Genomic DNA, 22,751 nt, shown 5'->3' on the forward strand with positions numbered 1-22,751 from the left:
CGTGTGTAGAATCAGTGACACTCCAGGCCGAGAGCGTCCGTTCAGATGCAAAGCCAGCTGCAGGGGCCTGAGGGCTCCTGGAGTATCTGTGAGGCAGTGGAACCAGAAGATGGGCAGCCGCTTCAGTGGCCCAGACAGGTGTCAGGGCCTGGGGCTCACCCCTGCGTCCTGCTCTGGCGACCTCAGGCCCTCATGGTGGCACAGGAGCTGCCGCGGTTCCGGGAGTCGCCAAGTGTCTCCCCTTGCTATCAGCGGGCATAGAACCCACTGCTTCCTCCTGCAGCTTCTCTCCTCAGCAGGAAAACCTTCCAGAAGCTCCCAGCAACCTTCCCTCACGCCACATTGGCCCAAACAGGTCGCACGCTCACCAAGGCCCGGCCGATCGGGTGGTGCTCGCAGGAAGGAGTAGGGATGGGTCTGGGTGGGCCAGCACTGGTCGGGAGACCACCATCCACCGAGAGACCAGCAGCATTTCCTTCCCAGGGGCACACAGAGCAATGGCCACGTGAGACGAGGCAGGCCGTGACCGTGGACGCTGGGGGGCACGTGCACACGGGTATGTCACCGTCCCAGCCAGACGGAAGCAAGGTCGTCACACATGAAGCAGGGAGAGCCCACGGCAAACACACGGCAGGGGAGCACCACTGTCGCCGGCCGCGGCCCCCGCCTCCTTTGTGGGTAGACGCGACCACCCTCTCCCGGATGGACAGATGGACAGGGCGCGTGCTGCCCCCCGCGGCTGTGACGTCGACCGCGGGCGCCAAGGCGAGGGGGCCCCAGGGCCACGTGGAGCCACCTCCCGGCCCAGAACGTGCCCACGAGAACACGCTTCCTTGCGCTCTCGGGCGTGTGGTTTCGGGGTCTCCTGATCTGGCGGTGCCGGCAGACGCTGTGGGTGCAGACCCTGCGCCCGCGGGGCCGCGGTTCCCACGACTCGCTGCCCAGGCTGCCGACGGGGCTGCACAGACACCCCCGAGGGACTGCCAGCCAGAATGTTCCGGGCTGGAGAAACACTTGCCAGAAGGCTAGACCGTACTCGTCAAATTCCTCTCTCAGTGACTCTAGGCCCGGCCCGAAAATAATCGGGTCTCGCCGAACGCGGCCTGGGAGGGCCCAGGAGAAGAGCGTTAGCACCGGCGTCAGGGACGGGATTCCTAAATGACTCCCTCCTTCGGCGCTGTTTCAGTTTTAAAAACCGACGAGACTTATGTGGCTCAGATTTTCTCCCGTGGGCGGGTGCGATGCCCACAGCGAGGGGAACCGGTCAGGGTGGCACACGGGTGGGCACGTGGGGGCGGCTTCTCCTCCAGGACCCCAGCCGCACACCCTTTTACTCATTCGTTCAGGGGCTCAGTGCCTGCAGAGCGACCCCCTGGGCCCCTGGACCCACCACCCCGGGCGGACGACAGGCTCGTGCGGGACCCGCGTCCGTCACACCCTGTATGCGCCCCTGAACAACTGAGCACCGCCAGGCAGGGGCTGGAAAGCCGTGAGAGACGCACCGGCCCCACCTGAAGCCACAGTCGGCCGACCTCAGCTCCGCGGAGCGCCGGCCACAGCCGGGGGGGCCCCCCACTTCCCGGCCTCAGCCTCCTCTTCCACAGAATGGGTACAGGACCGTTCAGCCTCCCGGAGCTGGGGCCCGACCACCTTCACTTCAGAAGTAGCTCCATCCCCATCAGACGGGACAGGTGGTCTTGAGGGCAGTGGGCGCTTGAATGAGCGGAACAGAAAACACCCGTGGCTGCGGCGTTCACGAGACATCCCCGCCCGTTCCTGCCTGACGCCCGGGGACCCCTGTGGACGCACCGCCGTCCGTGTTTGTGTGCTTATGCACAGGCGGCGTGCTGCACGTCTGCACGCGCACGGCAGTAACTGAGCCCGCGGGTGAGAGCACCTCGCAGACAGCCCCGGGCTCCCCCTGCATCGGCGAGTGGGCGCCCGTCGAGCTCCTCTCTGTTCCTCCCGAGGGGCCGGGCTGACTCTGCCGGAGCCCCGGTCCCCCCTCCCTGCGGCACGGCGGAAAGCCACGGGGCAAGGGCATCACACCCCGCGGCCGCCCACACCCTGGCCAGGTTCGCGCTGGTGTCCAAAGGTCACCCGTGAGGCCGGGGCCCCAGAGCGTGAAGCGCCACAAGCCTGGCTGCTGGCGGTCCTTCCTCCAAACCCACGGTCCGTCTCATGCCCCCCAAGTCAGGCGACGTGTGTCAGGAGCAGGGGGAAGTGGCCGGTGACCGATGCTCCAGCGGGCACACACGATGTCCGGGCTGCACACAGGCGGCCGCACCAAACGTGTCCTGGAGTGTAACGGGAGGGGCCGGCGGGTCCCAGGCCACGGCCCCCTTCCCCCCGGGCTCTGCCCCCAACGTGCGGCCGGTTCCTCCCTGCCACCCGCAGCCTCAGGGGCACCGGGGAGTGGGTCCGAGGCTTCCTGGCCACACACGCCCTGCTTCGAGTGAGGGCAGGAGAGAGGGACCACCACCCAGGGCTCCTTCCAGGTTGGGGGTGGGGGGCGGGCAGCCCGCTGCAGTCCACTCTGGGGTCCAATGGTTCTGGTGCTCAGCCGAGCCCAACGGCCACCAGCCCCGTCCCCAGGAACCACCGTCCGCAGACTCCCTGTGCTGGCTGGCGGCCTCCACCCGGGGCACCAGAGCCATGGGTAGGCTCCTGTCCCAACGCCTCCCCGGGGGGGTGGGCGACCCAACCCAGACCACACAGGGCACCGTGGCCAGCAACCACGCTCCAGCCCTGCGCCCGGGGTGAAGGCCTGAGCCAGAAACAGAGTCTGGACGTGCAGACCTTGGGGCGGGGGCACGTTTTCTGTCTGGGAGAAACATCCCCCAGACTTTCACCACATCTCTGACGCTGATAACAGAAGCCAGGAAGAACCCGTCAAGGAGAAGGCACTTAGGGACGCACACGAGCCGCCGGGGGGACGGCGGTGAAGGGGGGGGATGGCGGGTGGGGAGGAGGCAATGTTTTCCTAAAGACGTGTCTGTGTCACCAGACTTGTTCCAGGAAGTGACACTTGGGTGGCACGATTTTGTTAATGTTTTGTTTTTCTAAGGCTCCCATCGGGGTCTAGCCTCGGCTTCCAGCAAGCTGACTTGTGTGGTGATCCAGAAAGTTCTGGGGCAGACAGAGCCACACGACAGCGCACTTCATCCACGGCGGCACGGAAGGTGACGTGCGTGCCCTCACGCCCATGTGCCGAGGCCGATCAGAGCCGAGGGCCTGGCCTGCCAGGTCCTGCCTGAGGGGTCGGCCAGGTGTGCAGGCAGGTGAGCTGGCGAGGGGGTCGTCGGGCCCCTGACGAGGAAGGAGACATCACAGCGGCCCGCACGGGACGGGGCCTGGGAGGCCCCGCTGGCATCGGAGGGAGGCCGTCCAGGCACCGAGCGGGCACCAGGGTGGGTGGACGCAAACCCCTTGCACCCGGCAACCGCGCCCCCAGGTCACACAAAAACCGGCGGCTGGGTGTTCAGGGCGGCTACGCCCACAGCAAGCATGCTGCCCCTGAGCAGGCGAGCGGCCACGCGGGGTCAGGTCCAGACGAGGGGCCGCGATTCTGCGCCACAAAGGCCTGCATGCGATGACCGATGACCTGGACGGCACGCTGTCTGATTCCACCGACAGGACGCCCTGGAAGAGGCGGGGCTGCGCAGACAGAAGACGGGGGCTGCCGGGGCTCAGGGCAGAGGGAGGAGCAGGGGCAGCACAGGGGACTCTTAGGGCGGCGAACAGCGCGAGGGACACGGGACGGTGGACACCCACAGAACGTGCACCCCCCCAGAGGGACCCTCCCGCGAACCGTGGACTCCGGGTGAGAACAGCGTGTCAGTGTGGGGTCACCGACCGCGACAAACCCACCATCTGGGGGACGCCGAGAACGGGGGAGTCCGGGGGGGAGCGGGGAATTACGGGAAATCTCTCTGTCCATTCAGCTCAACGCTGCAGTGAATCTAAAACTACCCTAAAAAATGAAGTCTCGGCGCACCTGGGGGCTCAGTCAGGTGAGTGACTCTTGAGCTCGGCTCAAGTCGTGATCTCGTTTGTGGGATCGAGCTGACAGCTCGGAGCCTGCTTGGGATTCTCTCTCCTGCTCTCCTGCCCGCCCCCAGCTTGTGAACACTCACGTGCGCGCGAGCACTCTCTCTCTCTCAAAATAAATAAATAAACTTAAAAAAAAAATCAAATCTTAAAAATCAGAGAGAGAGAGAGAGAACTTCTCTGAAATCCTGCTCTCTCTTATTCTGGGGGTCTGGCCGACGAGCCAGCAAGCACCCGTGACCTCGGGCAGCCCCGCGCCAGGCCCGCAGAACAACGGTCTGGGCCAATCGCTATCCCCGGATGCGGACCGGAGGCCACTTCCCTCTGTTGGTTTCCGTCCGCAGAACGTTTCCTGCACCTCAGGCCCCCGCCCCGACCTGCCCAGCACACCCTCTCTCCGGTGGGACCGTCCCTGCTGCCTCCTGGCCCCAGGGCCCCCAGCTACAGGGCCCTCCTGCCGAGGCCCGGCCCTCCTCCACGCGGACCCAGGGCCAGTCTGTGCCAACGGACTGGGACCACTTCCCTCCTTGGCAAGTAAACACGGAAGCACCCGTAGCTGCTGTCCCTGCCCCGCCTCGGCCTGGCACGCAGCAAGGGCATGGCACCAGCCCAGCCACGAACGGCCCTGGGCACAGAAGGACATGCCCACGGGGGAGGTCTCCTCCCTATCCCCCAAGATCCCGGTGAATCGTGCGTGCCCACCAGCCTGGTCCGTGTGTCTGAGGGGCCAACAGGGCCAGTCCCCGGACAGACCGTGGCCTCGGGAGCAGTGGTTATGCCTTCGCTCCAACACTGTGGACGTTTACAAAATTAACTTACTAAGAGAGCAGATGAACCAAATCTGGAGTTTCCGTGACAGTGTCTCCCCAGCCGCCAGCCGGTGGGCCTCAGGGGGTCCTCCTGGGCATGCAGAGTCAGGCCCGCCCACCTCCTTGCCAGTTCTGGAGACCAGGAGCCGGGAGTCTCAGGGCCTGGAACGGCTGGGGGCCTGGCCAGTTCTGCACCCGCTCGCCCTCTCTCTGCCCGGAGCCCAATCCCTGAGGAGGCCTGGACGTGGTGGGTCCCACCTGGTGCGCCTGCCGGCTCTCTGGGAGGGAAGTGGTCTAGAGAACACGGGGCCACGCCCACCCCACCGGCAGCCACGGGTCAGGCCCTGGGAGGACCCAGGGGCTTTGCACTCTCCGGGTCTGTCGGCCGGTTTACCAGGCTGACCTCGCTCATCCGCTGAGGATGTTTTCAAGAGCTCTGGGGGTCTGGTGTCGTGGGGATTCAGACACAGCAGGTGCGCGCACAGAGCCGGGAGGCCACCTTGCCCAGGAGGGGCACTGCTCCGGCACAGAGACCCTCAGGGCTCAGGCGAGGCCCCCGGTCTTGCAGCCCAGCCCTGCCTTCCCGGCTGGGCTCCCACCGGACGGCAGGCGTTCATCACTCACCAAGGGTCTGTAGGGCCGTTTCCCGCACCTGTGCAGGGCAGGGGGTCTCCACCAGCCTCGGTCACACCTCGGGGACCAGCAGAGAGAAGACGAATAAGCAAACCCCACGACCATCTTCCAAAACGGAGCGGAGACACTCAGCCAGGCAAAGGCATGAGGGCGGGGGCCCGGCCCCACTTACTGACTGGAGGACGCAGAGCCCCCCAGCCAGGGCCCCCCAGCCCATGCTCCTCCCTACGGCGGCCGCGTCTGCAGGCGCCCAGGGCCCTGCACCTGCCCGGCACCCGGGCCTGGGCCTCAGGGGCCCCCCGCCCCCCGCACAGACACCTGTCTATCCCAGAAAAGCCGACAGGCACGTCAGTCGGGGTTCTCCAGACAGAGAGCCAATGGGACGTATATGTGTAGAGAGACGTCGAGCCCAGGAATTGGCTCACAGGACAGTGGGGACCGCGAGTCCAGAATCTATAGGGCCGGCCGGCCGGCAGGGGGTGTCTCCCCCGGGGGGACACGCGGGTCTTTCTTCTCTCAAGAAAAGCCTTCAACTGACTGGCTGAGGCCCACCCCTTCACTCAACATCAGCTCATGTCCGTGCTAGTCCCATCTGAAAAATACCTTCGCAGAAACATCTAGACACCCGGGGACCGCGGCTTGCTCAAGCCGACCCATCAAACTGACCCTGACCGCAGGGAGCCGCGGGGCCCGGGCCCCTTTCCCGCCATCTCCCTGTGCGCAGACCAGCCCCGCTGTGCGGGGGAGCTCACAGGCGGCCCAGGAACCGGGGGTTAACCCACTCCACTGTGTGCGTGTGCTGTTCGCCAGCTGAGAGAGGACAGCTCAAGCCAGACTGGCCACACGCCCGAAAGCTTCCGCAAGAACATGGGCCACCCGCGCCTCGCCTCGCCCCAGGCCTGGCCTGGAGGGGGGGGGGTCTCTTCTCATAAGGAAACACCGGCCACAGGATGGTCACTGGGGTTTCCAGAAGTATCCAACCAACGGAACAGCCCTCGGAGGGAGAACGGCCGACCCAACAAAACGCACGAGTAACACTACCTTCTCCTGCTTCGTCCCATGACAGTCTGGGTCGGCTCGGGTCAGATGGAGGCTGGCTTCCCCACCTGAGGCACCACTCAGACCGGGGAGCCACCAGGCAGCTCGCTGGGTGCTGTGGGGCAGCGAGGCTGGCAGGCCTGACCCAGGTGTGGCAGCTGTAGCCAGCGGGCCGCCTCTGGCCGTGTAGCAAACACCCAGGAAGCTGCATTTCAGGCTGAGAGCCTCGATTCCCGTGAACCCTGGGATCCCACCAGGACCTACCGGACCTGGTTGATCACAGAGGAAAAGGGGAAAAAAACCCAAGTTGCCAAGGAGACAACTTCAAATACATTTCCAGGAGGGTCGGGTTACATTCCGGAGCGGGTGCACGAGCCCCTGCCCCCATCCACACGGAGGACGTTCCTGCACGGGGCCCCAGGCCCAGGGCAGGGCCCAGTGTCACTGTCACCCCACCGCCCTCCCTCGGCACCTTCTCCTGGAGACCCCGCAGGGAGCCACACAGGCCTGCCCCGGGCACAGCACAAGACCCAGAAAGGTCCCTCTGCGTCGTCACCCATCACCCTGTGTGAATCACAGAGGGCCGTGGCATCTCTAGGGCCCTAGACAAGAATGAGGGGTGCCCGGACCCTCTGGTGGGACACACACGTGTGCACCCATCACGCGGGAGCAAGGAGCAGGGCCCCGGCCACTGGGATGCAGGGCGGACGCTTGCTGGCTGTGTGGCCTTGGGCAAAGGCCCAGCCCTCCCCTGCCCCAGAAGGGACGCTGGCCCCTGACCAGGCCTCCCTGACAGGTGCCTGGGGGCTCACACAACACCCGGCGCATCCTGGGCTCAGAAAGTCCCAGCTCACGACATCGGGATTAACAAACCAGGTGACCACTCCCCTCCCTGGAGCTGTGTGAGGGCCCCCCACCCCCTCGCCAATCTGTGCCCATCACACGCGTTGAATGCTTTTTTTACCCGTGTCTTTGGACCCGGCTGGGAGGTCCAAGCCTTAGTCCACAGCAAATGATGGACAATTGTGTGGGCTGGCCAGAGTTACTCCCTCAGCTCGGAGACCATGACCCCTGAGACCATGAACCTCAAAGCCTGCGAGGCCGGCAGGCCAGACACAAGGGCCGGGTGGGGACTGTGGCTAACAGGGGTCCTTTCCCACCCTTCCAGTCTGCCGATTGTGGCTAGGTGCCACACATTTACAGAGAAGTTAGATTCCAACTGCGACGAGAAAGACCTTGATTTTTAAACACTGGTAATTAATTCAAATGTTTTAAAAAACCACCACGCAGATGAATACAAACGCACCTCTGAGCCAAAGTGGCCCCGTGAGCACCAGCTTCTTATTAGTGAGTTGAAACCTAGGGCAGGAAAGGATTTGTGCCTTCAAGCCGGCACCACACCCTCCCCTTGGTCCCAGGTCATCAGAGGAGGGGCTCCACACGTGCACCCCTCACGGGGACACACAGGCGGTTTCAGGGGTTGGTGACTTAGAGCCACGGTCTGTCCCCCTCTCACTGGCCGCTCTCACCTAGGCACCTGCTAAGCCCGGGGACCACGGCTGCTCTCTGGAGGTGCAGTGGGCTGGACACCCAAGGTGGGGCGTCCTGTGCCCGGAGCTCAGGGCCCCACTGATGAGCTGAGCCGTGTGGGTGTCTCAGCACGGCCGCTGGTGCCAGGAAGGAGGCGCCCCCACGACCAGCCTGGGTGTCCCGGTGAGTCAGACCCCGCTTGTCCAGGAAGCAGTGAGGACCCTACGGTTGGTCACATCCAATGCAGATTTGGGGGTGGGGTCCAATGAAGTGGTGGCTGGAGGGACCCCCCTCCACCCCCTCCTGGACCTCATGTTCTTAACCGGGAAATGCCAGGCCCACACAGACCCAGAGAGGGTGTCACGTCCGAGGCCACGGCAGAGGGGACATCACCCACCAGCCCCTTTGAGGAGCAGGACAGGACCTCAAGGGTCTCCCCCCACCCCCAAGCTCGTCACGGGAGGAAGAAGCCGGCGGGCACTCCCCTGGGACCGGCTCCACTCGCTGTCGACCTAGAATCAGAATTCATTCCGTTTTCTCCTTCCTTCCCTCTCCCTTCAGAAGGACTCGTGACTCACGCGGCCGAGGACTGCTGGGGCTGGGGTCCTTCAGAAAGATTCACACGGCTTCCAGGGAGCCTGGGGCGAAGGAGCTGCACGTGCCCCCCACCCGCAGGCACCATGTGTCCCCGGTGGGTGGGCGCGGGGCTGGGACGGGCGCGGGGCCTGGGGGGGGGGGGGCGGGTTGTGCCTCCGGTGCCCTGGCAGACCTACCTTCCAGAAATTTCAGGCGGGTGGCGGAAAGGGACCCTGACACGCCCTCCCGGGAGTCACAAACCAGATCTGTGTTTCCTGTCCAGGTCTCACCCGTGCTGTTTGTGCTTCGTGTGCCGGCAGAGAGGGCTCCGCATCTCACCGGCACCGACGACCCGGCAAGGTCCCCTCTTGTTTTGTTTTTATTTTTAAAAACGTTTATTTTTGGGCGAGAGCGTGAGAGTGTGCGAGCAGGGGAGGGGCGGGGAGAGAGGGGGAGGGAGGGTCCCAAGCCAACTCCGCACCGTGAGCACGGAGCCTGGCACGGGGCTCGAGCCCACGAACCGCGAGACCGTGACCAGCCCCGGACGGCTGTCGAGAGTCAGACGTGCCGACGGAGCCCCCAGGCGCCCCTCCTTCGCTTGTTTTGGACCCAGAAAGTGGCCACGGGCACCGAGCAGGGCGTACTTTGCTGGCCGTGCAGAAACTGCAGCGTGGACGGCCTGCTCTGGACAGCGCCAGGCCCCGCGCCGCCCTGCCGAGGCCTCCCTCTCTCCGGTGGCAAGATGCACAGCTGAAGAATGTGTTTTAATGAGCATGAACGTGAAATCCTTCCGCCCCTGAGCGCCACGGGAGGAGGAAGCGAGCCCAACAGGCGGCGGCATACTTGTGGCCCCGCGTAATCGGTGCTGCCCCCCGCGAGGCGGGCCCCCCATTCGTTCCGGGCAGCGTCTGGGTGGGGGCTCACCCCGGGGGTCCCAGCCCAGCACAGCCCTGGGGACGGGCAGCCACGGCAGCTGCTGGCCTGTGTCAGTGACAGGCGCGAGTGTGGCCGACACGGATTACGGCCCCAGCGCCAGCTGTCGCCGGGCCTCGTAAGAATGACTCACGCGCCTCCAGCCTGGGAACCGGGAGCCACTTTTAAGAACCAACGTCCTCGTCTGAGATCCTTGTAGATGGGCGCATAGTCGTGAGAGGCAGCACGGAGAGATGCCACAGACCTCTTTGTCCGCCGGTGACAACGCGCCACAGAACTTGAGGTGCCGCGCCACCCAGGGTCCCGACGCGGGTTCCGACTCTCCACCCCCACTGCGCACACGCTCGTGTTCAGCCCGGCACATCGTCCTCCCGGGGCACCGCACGCCTGGGGACCCGACGCTGTTTTCCAAGAGGAGAGTCTCGCTTCCAACTCTCCAGGGCGAGAAGACACGACGGCACGGCGTGAGGCCGTTAGCGGGGCAGAGGGCGGGGGGCTCGGGGTCGGCACACGGGAGCAACGCGGACGGGGCCCCCGTGAGGGCGGCACTCACCTCCGTGATGATGAAGAAATCGTCCCCGGGCTCCCCCTGGACCACGATCTTCTCCCCGTCCTCAAACTGCACAGGCTCCAAGGCGTCAGCCACGGTCAGGCGCTCCCACTTCTCCAGCGACTCTAGAGTGGGCGACAAGGGGACCGTCACTGCGGCCTCGCCCCTGCCCTGCACCCGAGCGCTCGCTCCCCAAGTGCCGTGGATCGGCAGCGAGGGACCCGGGGCGCGTCTGTGCGCTGGGAGGGCCTGGGCGTCGCAGCACTAAGTCGGGCCCGGGGGGGGGGGGACCCGGCCAGCGCGCCCGCCGAGCACTGAGGCCACGACGCGGTTTAACGCGAGCCTGCTAGGAACCACCACCGGCTGGGAAGACGCTTCATCACCGCTCAGCTGCGAGGCTCCGCACGGCTCGCCTCCCGTTACTTCGGGTCAACACACTTAATTCCAACTCACGCTTCTCCGCACAGCTTGCAAGTCCCGTGTCCCCTGCCGCCCCTCCCCACACCTCCCCTTCCTGGTCACTGTCCATCCCTAGCCCTCAGGAAGGGAAAAAACACCCAATACGCCCCATACGCTCCTTCTGTAAGAAAATAACGACTGCCTGATTAACTATTTCTTTCTCGGCAGAAGAAACCTCCCCGGCCTAGACTCCTCAGATGCTGCTTAAGTGGGTCAGCGGCTAAAAATACAAAGCAAAGCATTTATTTTAGAACTAGGTTAGGAGCGGGATTTCTCCACTTTAAGACGCCTGCCAGTGCTTCTCGTAGCAAAGGACCGGCTCTCGGGGAGCCGTCAGTGCACGCGCCCCACCGGCCCGCCTGGAAAGGTCTGCAAGGCCAGTGGGACTGCTGGGGAGTCAGGGCCCGGGCGTTCCCACGCAGCCTCGCACATCCACCGCCGGGGGACCGAACAGAGCAGCGGCCTCAGGAGCGGCACGAGCGGTGCTCGTCGGAGGTGGGCGCGCGCGGGCCGGCCGGCCGGCCAACGCGGAGGTCTTGCCCGTGGGTTCCGAGCGACAGCCACGAGTCACGCTGCTGGGGAGACATCTGTCCCCGCGTGTCTCTTCAGCAGGTTCCTCGTTACACCTGAAACGTGACGCTCCGAGGCCTGAACGTCGACTCGCGAAGCTGCGTCCCGTCAGAAGACGCCAGGCGGTTTCTGGGCCCCGATTACTGAACGGTCTCTTCTCTGAGGCAACTCAGGAAACAAGCCCCGGGAGTGGGTCTTCTGCTGTGCACAGCCCGACCCTCCAGGCAGCACGGGCCCCTTTCCCGAGTGGGACGGTCAACACCGCACCCGCACAGGATGCAAACGGAGGCAGGCGTCCCTCTGCTGTCACAGACGTCCTGCAGCCGGAGCCCGAGAGCCAGCAGGCGTGTGGCCTAAAAGCAGGACACGGGGAGGCCGGGGTGGCTTCTGCGCTCACACCCCCCGGGGTTCCGCCACGTTCAGTGCCCGCCAGGGGCCGACTCCTGTGTCCGAGCGCACAAACCAGAACCCCCGGGCCCCAGGCGCACCGTGGCCGCCCACGCTCCTTCCTGCCGGGGGCAGGCTGCCGAGACCAAGGCCCCCCCACCTTCCAATGCCGGAGGGCTCTGTGCAGCTGGGTAACTGAGGGCCAAGGGGTCAGTCTTGGGGTCGCTCTGCCCGACGGCCACGGAGAAGTGCTAGCTGGCAACGGGCTCATCGGAGGGAACAAAGCTTCCGCGTGCAGCTGAGCAGAGCACTGAGCGCGCCTGGCACACAGTAAGAGCAGGAGGGATCGGAAGGCGACCGGGGCGCTTGGGCTCCGAGGGAACGGGAGACGGTGAGGGACCAGGGGGCCCCAGGCCCGGGGATTTCTCATGGGGCTAAAGCACCCCTCCTCCCAGCCTCCGTGAGACCCCGAGGACCCGCGCACGAGGCTGCCGAGTCTCACGTCGCCGAGTGCGACGCTGACCCATCAGCACAGCACCCCTTCGTATGACGTGCCCAGACCAGGCACCTGCAGAGACGGGCTCGTGGGCACAGGGCCTCCCCCGGGGGTGACAAGAAGGTTCTGGAACCAGGGAGTGGGGGTGGGGGCACAATCCTGAGTGCAGACGCCCCGAAGGTAAAAACTCTGGGACAGTGGATGAACTTTTACCACAAGAGCACGAGGAAAACCAGACCCTTCTCTGTTCGTTTCGCGGGACTTCAGAGGGTGTGGGGTCGTGCCGTGGCATGCGCCCCAACCCCGGGGTCAGACGTCCTGCGGCGCCCTCCCTGGCAGGCCTACTTGATTGTTTTTGGTTAAGTTACTCAGATTCGCTACAAATGAGAAACGGAACGAAGCGAAAAGAATGTGAAAAAGTGCAGAATGCCACCCTATGTCACATCGCCTGGCCGAGTGCGTCTCCAGTCGTAGAGCCAGACGGGAGGGTGGACAGAAGACGGTCACAGCTGCTTTTACAAACATGACCACCAGGCGCTTCCAACGTAAAGTCTTAAAGTTTACTCTGCCTGAATTTAACACCAGGCAAAGAAACCAAGAGTCTCTCTCTGTCTCTTTTGAGGTAAGATACCTTCTTTTCCAAAACATTCCCCTAAAAGAGATCACGAAAAACACTGACTCAGTGGTCAGGTTTCACACACATTGATGCAGATGGAACGCCCACTTTTTAGGTCCAAAGGGGTAGAAAACAGGCCATTTCAATTTTTCTTGATGTTTATTCATTTTTGAGACAGAGACAGAACACAAGCAGGGGAGGGGCAGAGAGAGAGGGAGATACAGAACCCGAAGCTGGTTCCAGGCTCCGAGCTGCCAGCACAGCCCGACGCCGGGCTCGAACTCACGGACCGTGAGATCATGACCGGAGCTGAAGTCGGACGCTTAACCGACTGAGCCATGCAGGCGCCCCAAAAACGGGCCATTTCATGTGGCTCGACTTGACACCCTGAACTGCAGGCAGGCTCCGTGTTGAGGGAACAGGTGCCCCCGTCTGACCTCCCTCCCGTGTTGGTTTTCGCTCCCCGGTGTGGGCTGAGAAGGAGCGGACACACCCATCCCATCCAGGGTCTTCTGAGCCTGCCTCCGGGGCGCTGGCCCTCCTGCTCTGGGCGCCTGGGGCCTGGCGGGGGCTGCCTTGTGCCCTGCCTCGATTGAATGCCTCCATGTGGCTCTGCCCCTCCTCTGCCCACAGCAGCCACACCCCCGGGGGGCTCTCCTGGGCTTGGTGACGTGCCCTCCCCGGGGACCTGCTCCGCGCTCAATCTCGTCCATCGGTCCTCATTTGGAAAAAAAGTTATCAAGACAGTAGCGCACATGACGTAACCCAGCAACATCTGTCCTGCGCAAAATCACGTGAAGGTTTTGTCACGATTGCTTCAGATCCATTTGTTAAGGTTTTAAAATTTTTAGTTCGTTATTATTGAAGCGTGGTTGACAGCAGCGTCACTGATAAAACGCCAGTGCCCTGCACAGGGCGCCCAACCTGACTTCCGCCTCCCTCCCCGTGGCTACGACGTCCCAGGACCCGGCGGCTGGTCTTCCGCTTTTGCCGCAAGATGGCTTCGCAGGCCCCGCTGAGCCGGGACCGTCTGCTGCTTTCTGCCTGCCCGCAGCTCTGGTCACTCGCTTGACTGCCCTCCACCCCAGAGGACGCGGCAGGCCTCACACCGTCTCTACTGCCTGGATGCCAAACACCACAGTCTCTCTGCGCCCTTGCGAGAGACTCCCGAAGGCTGTAGGGCAGGGGGGGGCACCGCTGAGCCTGCTCCTCCCGTGACCCTGCGGACCTCCGAGGCTTGGCCGGAACGCGTCTCTCCAGCTCTTCCCTCTTCAGGCCGCGGCTCTCTGGGCGGACGTGTGTCCTAGACGAACCCTGTCCTGGATTTGATTTCTGTTTCTGTGGCCGTGCTCTCTTCCTAACTGGGTTCCTTCCGTGTGTGGCTGGCTCTCAGCTTTCCTTGGTACTTCCGGCACCTATCCCAGTCCCAGTCTGTTCGGCCGCGGTGGCCTTTCCCCCCACGCGTCCACGCTTGGTGCAGGGGGTGCGGGTGGGGCTTCCTCCTGACCTGCCCCCCAGTCCTCCGCTGGAAGGGCAGGCGGCGGGCACCCCCCGCCCTTGTCTCTGCAGCCTGGACAGCGGGCCCCGGGCAGAGGGGAGCCCAGCTGGGAGCCAGGGCTGCTCCGGTGCCGGCTCAGCCCGGCGTCCCTACAGGCTCACGCCGCGCAGGGAGGGGAGCGCCCCAATCCTGTAACCTCATCCGCGAGCCTCAGCCCCAGTGCCGGACTCACACCCAGTGGGTTTTGTTTGCTTCTTTTCCTTCCTTGCCCCAGCACGCTCTTGGAAAAGGAGAACACCCTTCGCTCCCCATCCTCACCCAGAAGGCCATGGGGACCGCTGCTGGACGGTGGTTTCCAGAGGTTCCCGGAGGCTCGGCACTCCGCTGTCCCTCGCCCTCCCAAGCGGGGCCCCGCCCGTGGGCGAGTGCTGCCCTGCGTACTTGCGTTTCACTTGATTAAAATGGGACAAAATTAAAATTCGGTTCCTCGGGCACACCAGCCACAGGTCAGGTGCTCAACGCAGACAGGACCATCACCACGGCTGAAGGTTCTCCCTGACGGGATCGGCCGGCTACAAACGGTGGCCCCTGTGTATGTCACAGCTACTCCAAAACACTGAAGACTCTTGCTGGTGAGAGTTCTGTTGACAGTGCTGGAAATCGACTGAAATGCAGCCAACGTGTTTATCAGACCACAGGGCAAGAAAGGGCAGTGGGTGCACCAGGAGAAACCCGCTTGGGAAGAGAAAACAAATCAGGCCCGGGAATGCTCGACACCGGGGACCGCGTTTACTAGAAGAACACGAGATGGGTCTGGAAACTGACAGATACAGAGGAAGGGCTGGCGGGGACACCGAAAGCAGAGGGACGGACAGGCAGAGCACGCGGGACGAGGGCACAGACGGCCCAGGAGAGGATGACCGCGCCCGGCGGATCAGACACAGAGCTCTCGGTGCACGTGGATAGACACACGCGTGTGCACGTGCCTCTGTGAGTATATGCGTGTGCGCGTGTGCAACTGTACCTCGCGGGTGCATACGCGTGTGAGCGAGTGGCGAGCATGCCCACGTGGGTGCATACGTGTGAGCCATGCCTGTGTGGGTTCACACGTATGCCTGTCCCAAACCCACACGTCACCCGGAGGGCTGAACCTTCCAGGCACACGGGGAACGTGGAAATGGCTGGACCCAGCAGGCAGGACTCAGATGAGACCGGGGGAAGCTACCAGCACAGGCTCGCGCACGGGGTGGGGGCCACTGACCCAGGATGGAGACCTTGCTGAGAAACTCCTCGTACATCTTGCGTTTTCTCAGGGTGCTGCCCTGTTCCAGAGAAAGAAGACAGAAAAGAAGGTGGGTCTTTGTGCCTGAATCATGTTGACATTTCCAAATTTCCCCAAATGACTCTGAACTCTTAAAAGGAAACCCTTTGACCATTCCATGTCCCGCAAGCCCCTCAAAGACCCCAGCCAGCACCTCCTCTAGGCAGCTGCACCTCCCCTGGCCGCCGACAGTGACCTCATCCAGCCCGGGCCAGTGACTGGTCCACACGACGAGCACCCAGCCAACCAGAATCCTGCACTGGGGTTTCCACGTGCTCAAGGCAGATGTCCCCAAGGCGGGATTGCAAGGGGTACTGTCTGAGCCGGGCTCACCGCACCCCCACCCTTCCCCCCAACACACACACACACACACACACACACACACACACACACACACACACACCTGGAAAGGCTCTGGGGCTGGCGGCAGAACTGAGCGTGTGATACGCTAAGGGAGGGAGTAGCCGACATGGGTCAAGTCTCCGGGCTGGTCGTGCCTGAACCTGGGGCCTGGTGAGAAGGGCCAATGAGTTGCTTCTTTCCCAACCAAGAGCTGGCTGAATAAGATAAAACCAGCAGACAGGGCCCTGTCAACCTCCACGTGAATTAAAAATGAAAATCCACTCCAAAAAGAAGAACCGGAACACGAATTGGAAAAGGGCACCCACTTCCTCAAGTACACATCCCAGCGAGCTGGTGGCCTAAGTGAAGGAGGAGGCGGCCCAGCCTTCCAGCAGCCAGCGCCAGCCCAGCAGGTAGAGAGCAGTCTGGACTTTATCCCCTTGGCCTGCTGCCCAGGGCCTTTGCACAGCATACACACTCCACAACTGGACATGGCTACGCCACCACTAAGTCCTGTTAAGCACTGCACATTCAGAAAACGGGGACATGCTCTCCACCGGCAGAGCAGCAAGCCTGGTCTGGTTAAATTCAAACGGCCTCATCCATCACCTGGGACGTGGAAAGGATGGGTCGACCACAGACCCGACACCTGGTATGGAGAGAGGAGGGAGGAGGACAGCGACGATGACAATGTGCTCGGGCCAGGGCAGCAGCAGAAACCCAAAATGCTCAGGCCCACCTCAACCTCGCGAGAGTCCTGTGAGACAAGGGCACGGTTACCCTCATCCCCAGATGAGGAAGCAGGCTCGAGGGGCAAGCAAATGCCTAGACTGGAATCACAGGAGCAGGAATGAAACCCAGGCTGGGTCCTACGCATCCCAAAGCTTGGTGACGATGGTGGTGACCGTGGCAGAGGTGATGGTGATGATGATGGTGGTGACGATGGCGGGGGGAGCAGTGATGACCTTTACCAAGTACGGTGGTGGAGGGCTGATGGGGAGGTTCGGGACAGTCCCATTCCACATCCACATCACCCATAACCTCCCATGCTCTCAGACCAGTCTCACCACCTCGGGGCCTCAGTTTCCCCAACAGGAGAGCGGTCGGTCAGCACCACGTTCTCCGCGTCTTCGACCTGGGCTTCTCCCTACCTTCCTCCAAACTGCCCACATCCTCGCCTCAGCCCAGAAGGCTCCTTGTCTGCTTCCCACGGAGACTCAGAGGGAGAGCCATCAGCCTCAGAATGACCCCCCCCCCACCGCCCCACCATCAGAGATGGGGCTGGAACCTCTGCAAACAGGCCCTCGCAGCTGCCCAGACGCCTGATCTGGGAAGAGGTGAGCTCAGCTCAGACGTCCCCAGTGCTGCCAAGACCAGCGCCTCGAAGGATCAGCTCTCTCCGTGACCCTGGGGTCGCCACCAGTCTCCACTCTACAGGGAGGTGTGCAGGTCAGGGAGCGGTCGTAACCTGCTCGTGGCCACTAAGAGGCGTGGTTGGGGTCAAAGCAGGATGTCAATGTACAATTGGTGTTCATGCCACAGAGATGGAGACATGCTGGGCATCCTCCCCCTGCAGAGGGCACCCACTGCGTGCGGTCCTGGACCGCGGTACTCTGGGCATCACTCCTCCCTGAAAGGCACCCACTGTGTGCGGTCCTGGACCGCGGTATGCTGGGCATCACCCCTCCCCTGAAGCGCCAGGCCGCCCGGTGGCTGAGCAGAGCCGGGACCATCCAGCCCTCAGCCTCCGAATTCAGGGGGTCACCACTACACCCACAGCCTCCTGAGGCTCAACCCAAAGAAATGCTGAGAATGTTCTAGAGCATAAGGTCGTTTTCGGACAGGCCCTCTTCAGGTAGGGGTGGGGGGTGCTCAATGCCCACAGAAAGGGCTGGAAACTGGGGGACCGGTGGCCCTCCCCCCGCAGGGCCTGACATCTGAAGACAGAGGCAGCCCAGGCTGACACCAGGAGGGCCTGTCCCCAGCGCACGGAGTGCGCTCAGGAGCCGTGGGTAAGTACAGAGCTCTGCCCCTGCCTGGTCGGTGCAGCCGCCCACAGGGCCACTGGAGGCCCGGCCTTACCATTCTGCAGTGAGAACCTCACGGTGCCTGACACAGGGCACAGGGACCGATGGCAGGCGAGGGCAGCGCTGGGAGGCCGCTCCAAGAGGCCAGCACAGGGGGTCCACTGGGGCGGACACCCCTTGTCTCGTGGCCACACAGACACGGGACGCATAGGAGAAGGTGGGAGACTTGGGCGAGCCAGGATGGGAAGGGCGGTGCTCAGCGTGGGAGGCGTTGGGGGCGGGGGGCAGGGCAGGCCCCAGGCAGGCCAACGGAGGCTGCGCTGTGCACCTTTCCCCAGCTCAGGGCGTCCAGGACTTGGGAGCTGCATGCACACGTGACACAGGAGGGGCGTCCGGACAGCCCTGGGTCTGATCGCCGCCCCCCGACTAGGCGTGCGGGCAAACATTCCCACTTCTGGCCTGTTTCCTCGGCTGCACAAGTCCCGCCCCAGAGGGTCCTGTGAAGGTTATGGGAGCCCAGGCCTCCCCAGCACCACAGAGGCTACAAGTCCCGAGTTCAGAATCCATACAGAGGCCCACAGTCATCCCCGGGGCCCTCCATCCGGCCAGGCCCCAACAGGGCCAGGGGACCCAGCCAGCCGTCCACCTCCCTGCCAGACGACACAGCACTGAAGGGGCTTCTGCCGGGCCGCGGCTGGTGGCCAAGGCGAGGACGCAGAGCCAGGCGGCCCGTGGCAGAGCCCAGGGCATTTCCAACACCGTGGCCGCCATTGTGGCCGTGTGGATGCTCAGCCCAGGCCACCTGACGTCCTCGCCGGCCTCGCTGTGGAAAACACATTTCTTCTGAAAAACCACCGATGGTTCCCACAGCCCTCCCAGCAAGGATGCCACCCAGTGGAAGACAGGCCCGACTCTGCCCAGGGACCTCGGACACTAAAGGCCAGCGTAGCTCGGTCCAGCCGTCTCCTGCTGCAGGACAGCTCGTGGGAGGAGACTGGCCGCAGCGGCCGACCGAGGCGCCCCCCGCCTTGGGGTGCCTTCCCGCTGTGAGGGAGACTTTGGGTGAGGGTGGGTGGGAGCCCGGGGGCCTGTTCACAGCTGAGTGGGAGGCAGCTCTGAGAGTCTGCAGTACCCATCGGTGCAGGAGAGGCTGGCGTGGGACTCCGCTTCCCGGGAGCATGGGGGCCCAAGGAGATTCTCTGCGTCCTCCACGCAGGGGGAGCAGCCGGCAGACCAGGACGCCCCCTCGCTGCAGATGCGGGGACAGAGCCTGGCCCTGCTCAGTGGTGGTGGCCGGGCGGGCTGGCCTCGCCGAGCTCTGTCCGTGCCTCCGCACCGCACGGAGCAGCAGAGGGAAGGGAAGGGACGCTCACGGGAACTTTCCAGATCAGACGTCCCGAACCCCTGGGGACACCACTGGCACCCTCCGCCCCCCCCCCCCCCCCGGCTCCCCATGGCGTGTCCCAGCTCAGCGCTAAGCGGATGCATGATGGCGGGGCCACGCTGCATGATGGGTGCCTCCAAATCTGTCCAGACCCAGGACGGACGCTAAGACAGACGCGTCCGGCAGGACACTCCCTTCCGAGGCGGCCGGCACTTGCCGTGTTCCTTCCCCAGACTGGGAGGCTCTGCGGACTCGCAGCACAGCTGTGGCTATTCTTAGCACACGGGGCTTCAGAATGAAGACAGAGGAAGTGCCAGCTGCCTGGGTGGTTTGGGAACTTCCCTGAATACAAGGTTCCAGCCACAAAAATCCCACAGCCCAGAAGGACTCAGCACTGACGATGGCGAGAAACAGTGGCTCATGCAACACGGGCCAGGTGTGTGCGGAGGGGCAGAGGCTTCTGGGTCCGCTCCCAAACCTGCCCCGGCCGGGAGGGGGCGGGGTGGGGGTGGGGGTCAGGGCACCCCCCCTCCCCCACCGGGCAGCCGGCCTCTCCCAGGAAAACAGGTGCCGGCAGGTGGAGGACACGAGCAGAGAGCACGGGCTGGGCTCCAGGACGCAGGGACGTGCAGCTTTCTCCCAGCGTATCCGGGGCTCCACATCTCCCGTACGCGGTGGGCGCTCCGTCGATGCTTGCTGAGTGCACGGAGGGCGCTTCCTCACACGCACGGAGCCCGATCAGACCACGACCCCCCAGACGGCACTGAACCCTCCCCGCGTCATGCAGACCCGGTGTTACAGCGGGACCAGGACGGGTCGGGGGCGCGGGTGTTCCCAGGATGAGGGGCAGTCTGGGCCGGGCCCTAACCCCAGGCTCCCATCTGACTGAGGCCTGGGGCTTCTCTAAACTGCCTGTGGACCGAACCCAGGCCTCCCCCAGAGCATCCCCAGGTCAGCCCCCACCCCACGCCATCACCGGAAGCTGCACCGTCCCCAGGGACACAGCCTAGCCCTGCAGGGCACGTGGGGGACACCACAGGTCTCCAGGCTGGGGGCTGGTCTCCCTCACCCTCCCAGGGTCAGGATGTTTCCATGCCCCCCAGGACGGCCCCCCGTCCATTGTGGAAGCCTCTCTGGGGGCCCCCTGCACACTCGGGTGGGAGCTGAGGGCTCTGTGGGGGTGGTGAGCCCACGGACCGCATCCCCCACGGGACCCCTGCGTCCCCATCCACGGTGGTAACCCCGCTGCTCCCTCTGTCCACGCAAGCCCGGACACTCCTCTCCTGGACACGCTGGTTCCTGCTCAGATACCTCTGCTCAAATGCCACCTCATCACGGGAGGGGGGCTTGGGGCCTTTCTAGAAAACAGCAGCCCCTCCACGCCTCCCAGTCGCCTCCACCCCGTTCTCAGCTTTATCTTTCTCCAAGGAACTGTCATCACCTGAGGTGTGTGTTTGTCCCCTGACTCCCCCACTAGCACGAGGGAAGCTTCCCAAGGCCGGGTGCGGCACCCGTGGTATTCCCGGGTGGGTCTCAGCACCACGAACATGTGTGCAGGACGGGCACTGAGTGGGCACAGGCAGGGCCTCCCCAGCTCCCAGATCACCTCTGGGAGCCCCCTGTGCATCTGCCATGCCCCTGATGGTACAACAGGGGACCTGTGCCCACCCTGCACCAGCCAAGAGTGGATGTGGCTACCCATGAGAGAGAGAGGCAAAAACGCCTGAGGGTTGATCCCTGCGTGAGGATGTCTGGGGCCAATCAGTCTGGTCCCGCTGTGCCGGGGCCACCACAGAGCCAGGCCCCTGGATCTCTTTGCTCTACCCCCTTGGTGAGTGGGTTTCTAGTCTCAGTCACCTCGTGATCCAGGGTGGCAGCGAGAGCTCTAGCCATGACGACCCCATTCCAAACAGCTAAAAAGAGACAGGGAAGGAAGGCAAAGGAGCCCCCCCAGCTACCTGCTTGCCTTTTAAGAAGTTTCCAGAATCTCTCCCACACTTTCCACCCACCCCACTGGCCCTTATCTATCACCCTCCCTTGGATAAAGCTAGGGCTCCCCACAGATGCTTGGCTGTGGGTGTGCCGGGTGCCGCTCACCATGAGGATGCGCCGGTAGCTGTCCCGGTCAATGCCCCAGAGCTTGAGGTCTGTCTTGGCTTTCACGGTCGCTGCCCTGGGGGTGCCGTAGATGAGCGCCAGCTCCCCAAAGCTGCCCCCTTCGCTGATGCTCGTCACCCACTCTCCATTCACGTATACCTTCAGGGGACAGAGAGAGAAATGTCAGAGGTGTCCCAGGGGACACGTGGGGTCACGCCGGCACGTCCCACACCGGGAGCCCTCCTCCACGCCCACCAGAGGGGACCCGGCAAGGACCTCGCCTGCCCGGGCACGGCCTGGACCTCTGCCAGCTTTGCTGCCCGTCTCACTCCCAGCCCCGCACAGAGCCCTGGCTGGGCGGGGGCGATGGCACCTTCTGAGTCTGGCCCCAGTTGTCGGCGAGACGGGCCGGAGACGAAGGGGGAAGAGCTGCCCAGGGCTCCTGGTTCGAGCAAAGCCCTGCCTGCGTCCCTGGCCGGCCTTCGATTCGATTCCTCATCCGCCTGAGGTGGGCCTTGGGGCCTGTCTCCCCAGCCGCACACTCAGGGCGCCCCTGCGGACGCTCTCCGGGTCTCTGCCCGGCGCCCCCACCTCCAACCAGAGCGCGGGCCCGGCCTGGCCCGGAAGGAGCCATGTTGGCAGGGCCTGCCCTGCCCGGGACAGCGCCAGGCTCCCTGGGCCTGCGGTCAGTGGAGACGCTGCTGGGGCACCGACGAGACGAGGCTGTGCTGAGAAGGGCCCTTTCAGCCCGCGTGCGTACTCGGCACAGTGCTCCCACTATGACCTACCCTGCACGTTCCGGACCGCACAAGAATGGCGAGATTGTCCATTATGTGGTGCCGATCTGGTTCCTATAAACTGACACAACACGTGCATTATCCCCCAGCGTGTCAATGAGCTTTAAGAACAGCTCCCATTGGCAAAATGGGTGCGCGTCGGGAAAGAATGGATTGCGGTGAATCACGGGCGTGATTCTTGCCGGAATCAACGACTCATTATCTGCCCTACGACTGACACACAGAAGCGCGTGTCTGCAAGGAGACGCCATGCAGGTGAGAACTCCGCGTTCCGTGCGGGCGAGGGTCAGGGGAGACCCGGCCGACCAAGAGGGGTGGGCAGGGCTGAGGCACAGTGAGGCCCAGGAGCAGGGGCTCGGCACTCGCTTCCCGCAGGGAAGTCTGGGCAGCGGGGCCCCTGGGGGAAGAGACGCCAGGGTCCACACGACGAGGCCCTCGAGGAACGAGAACAGTGTCCCGTCCTTCCCACGGGGCAGGGAACAGGCCGCCTTGCTCTGCCACGGACGTGCAGGGACATCCCCCAGAACACGCACCCCTGGTTTTCTCAAAGGGGACCCAGGGCCCGTGGAGAGGGGGCAGTGACCACTTATCGGTGTTCCCGGTGACCCAGGCACAGCCGGGCCAGCCCTCCCCGCACT

At 63.9% G+C, this 22,751-nt stretch overlaps 1 protein-coding gene across 2 annotated transcripts in view; it reads right to left on the bottom strand.

Annotated features, from left to right (window-relative positions):
• PRKAR1B (protein kinase cAMP-dependent type I regulatory subunit beta) overlaps positions 1–22,751 on the bottom strand; it is a 103,102-nt gene that overhangs the window by 3,230 nt on the left and 77,121 nt on the right. For both annotated transcript variants that reach the window (XM_081791626.1, XM_081791625.1), the window contains exons 7-9: positions 21,317–21,475; positions 15,407–15,467; positions 10,123–10,244 (exon numbers count right to left, since the gene is read on the bottom strand). In XM_081791626.1, the coding sequence (XP_081647752.1) occupies positions 10,123–10,244; positions 15,407–15,467; positions 21,317–21,475 (342 nt within the window). The remainder of the gene's footprint in view (positions 1–10,122; positions 10,245–15,406; positions 15,468–21,316; positions 21,476–22,751) is intronic.

Source organism: Panthera onca, chromosome E3, assembly GCF_046562875.1.
Source record: "Panthera onca isolate mPanOnc1 chromosome E3, mPanOnc1 haplotype 2, whole genome shotgun sequence".
Lineage (NCBI taxonomy): Eukaryota > Metazoa > Chordata > Mammalia > Carnivora > Felidae > Panthera > Panthera onca.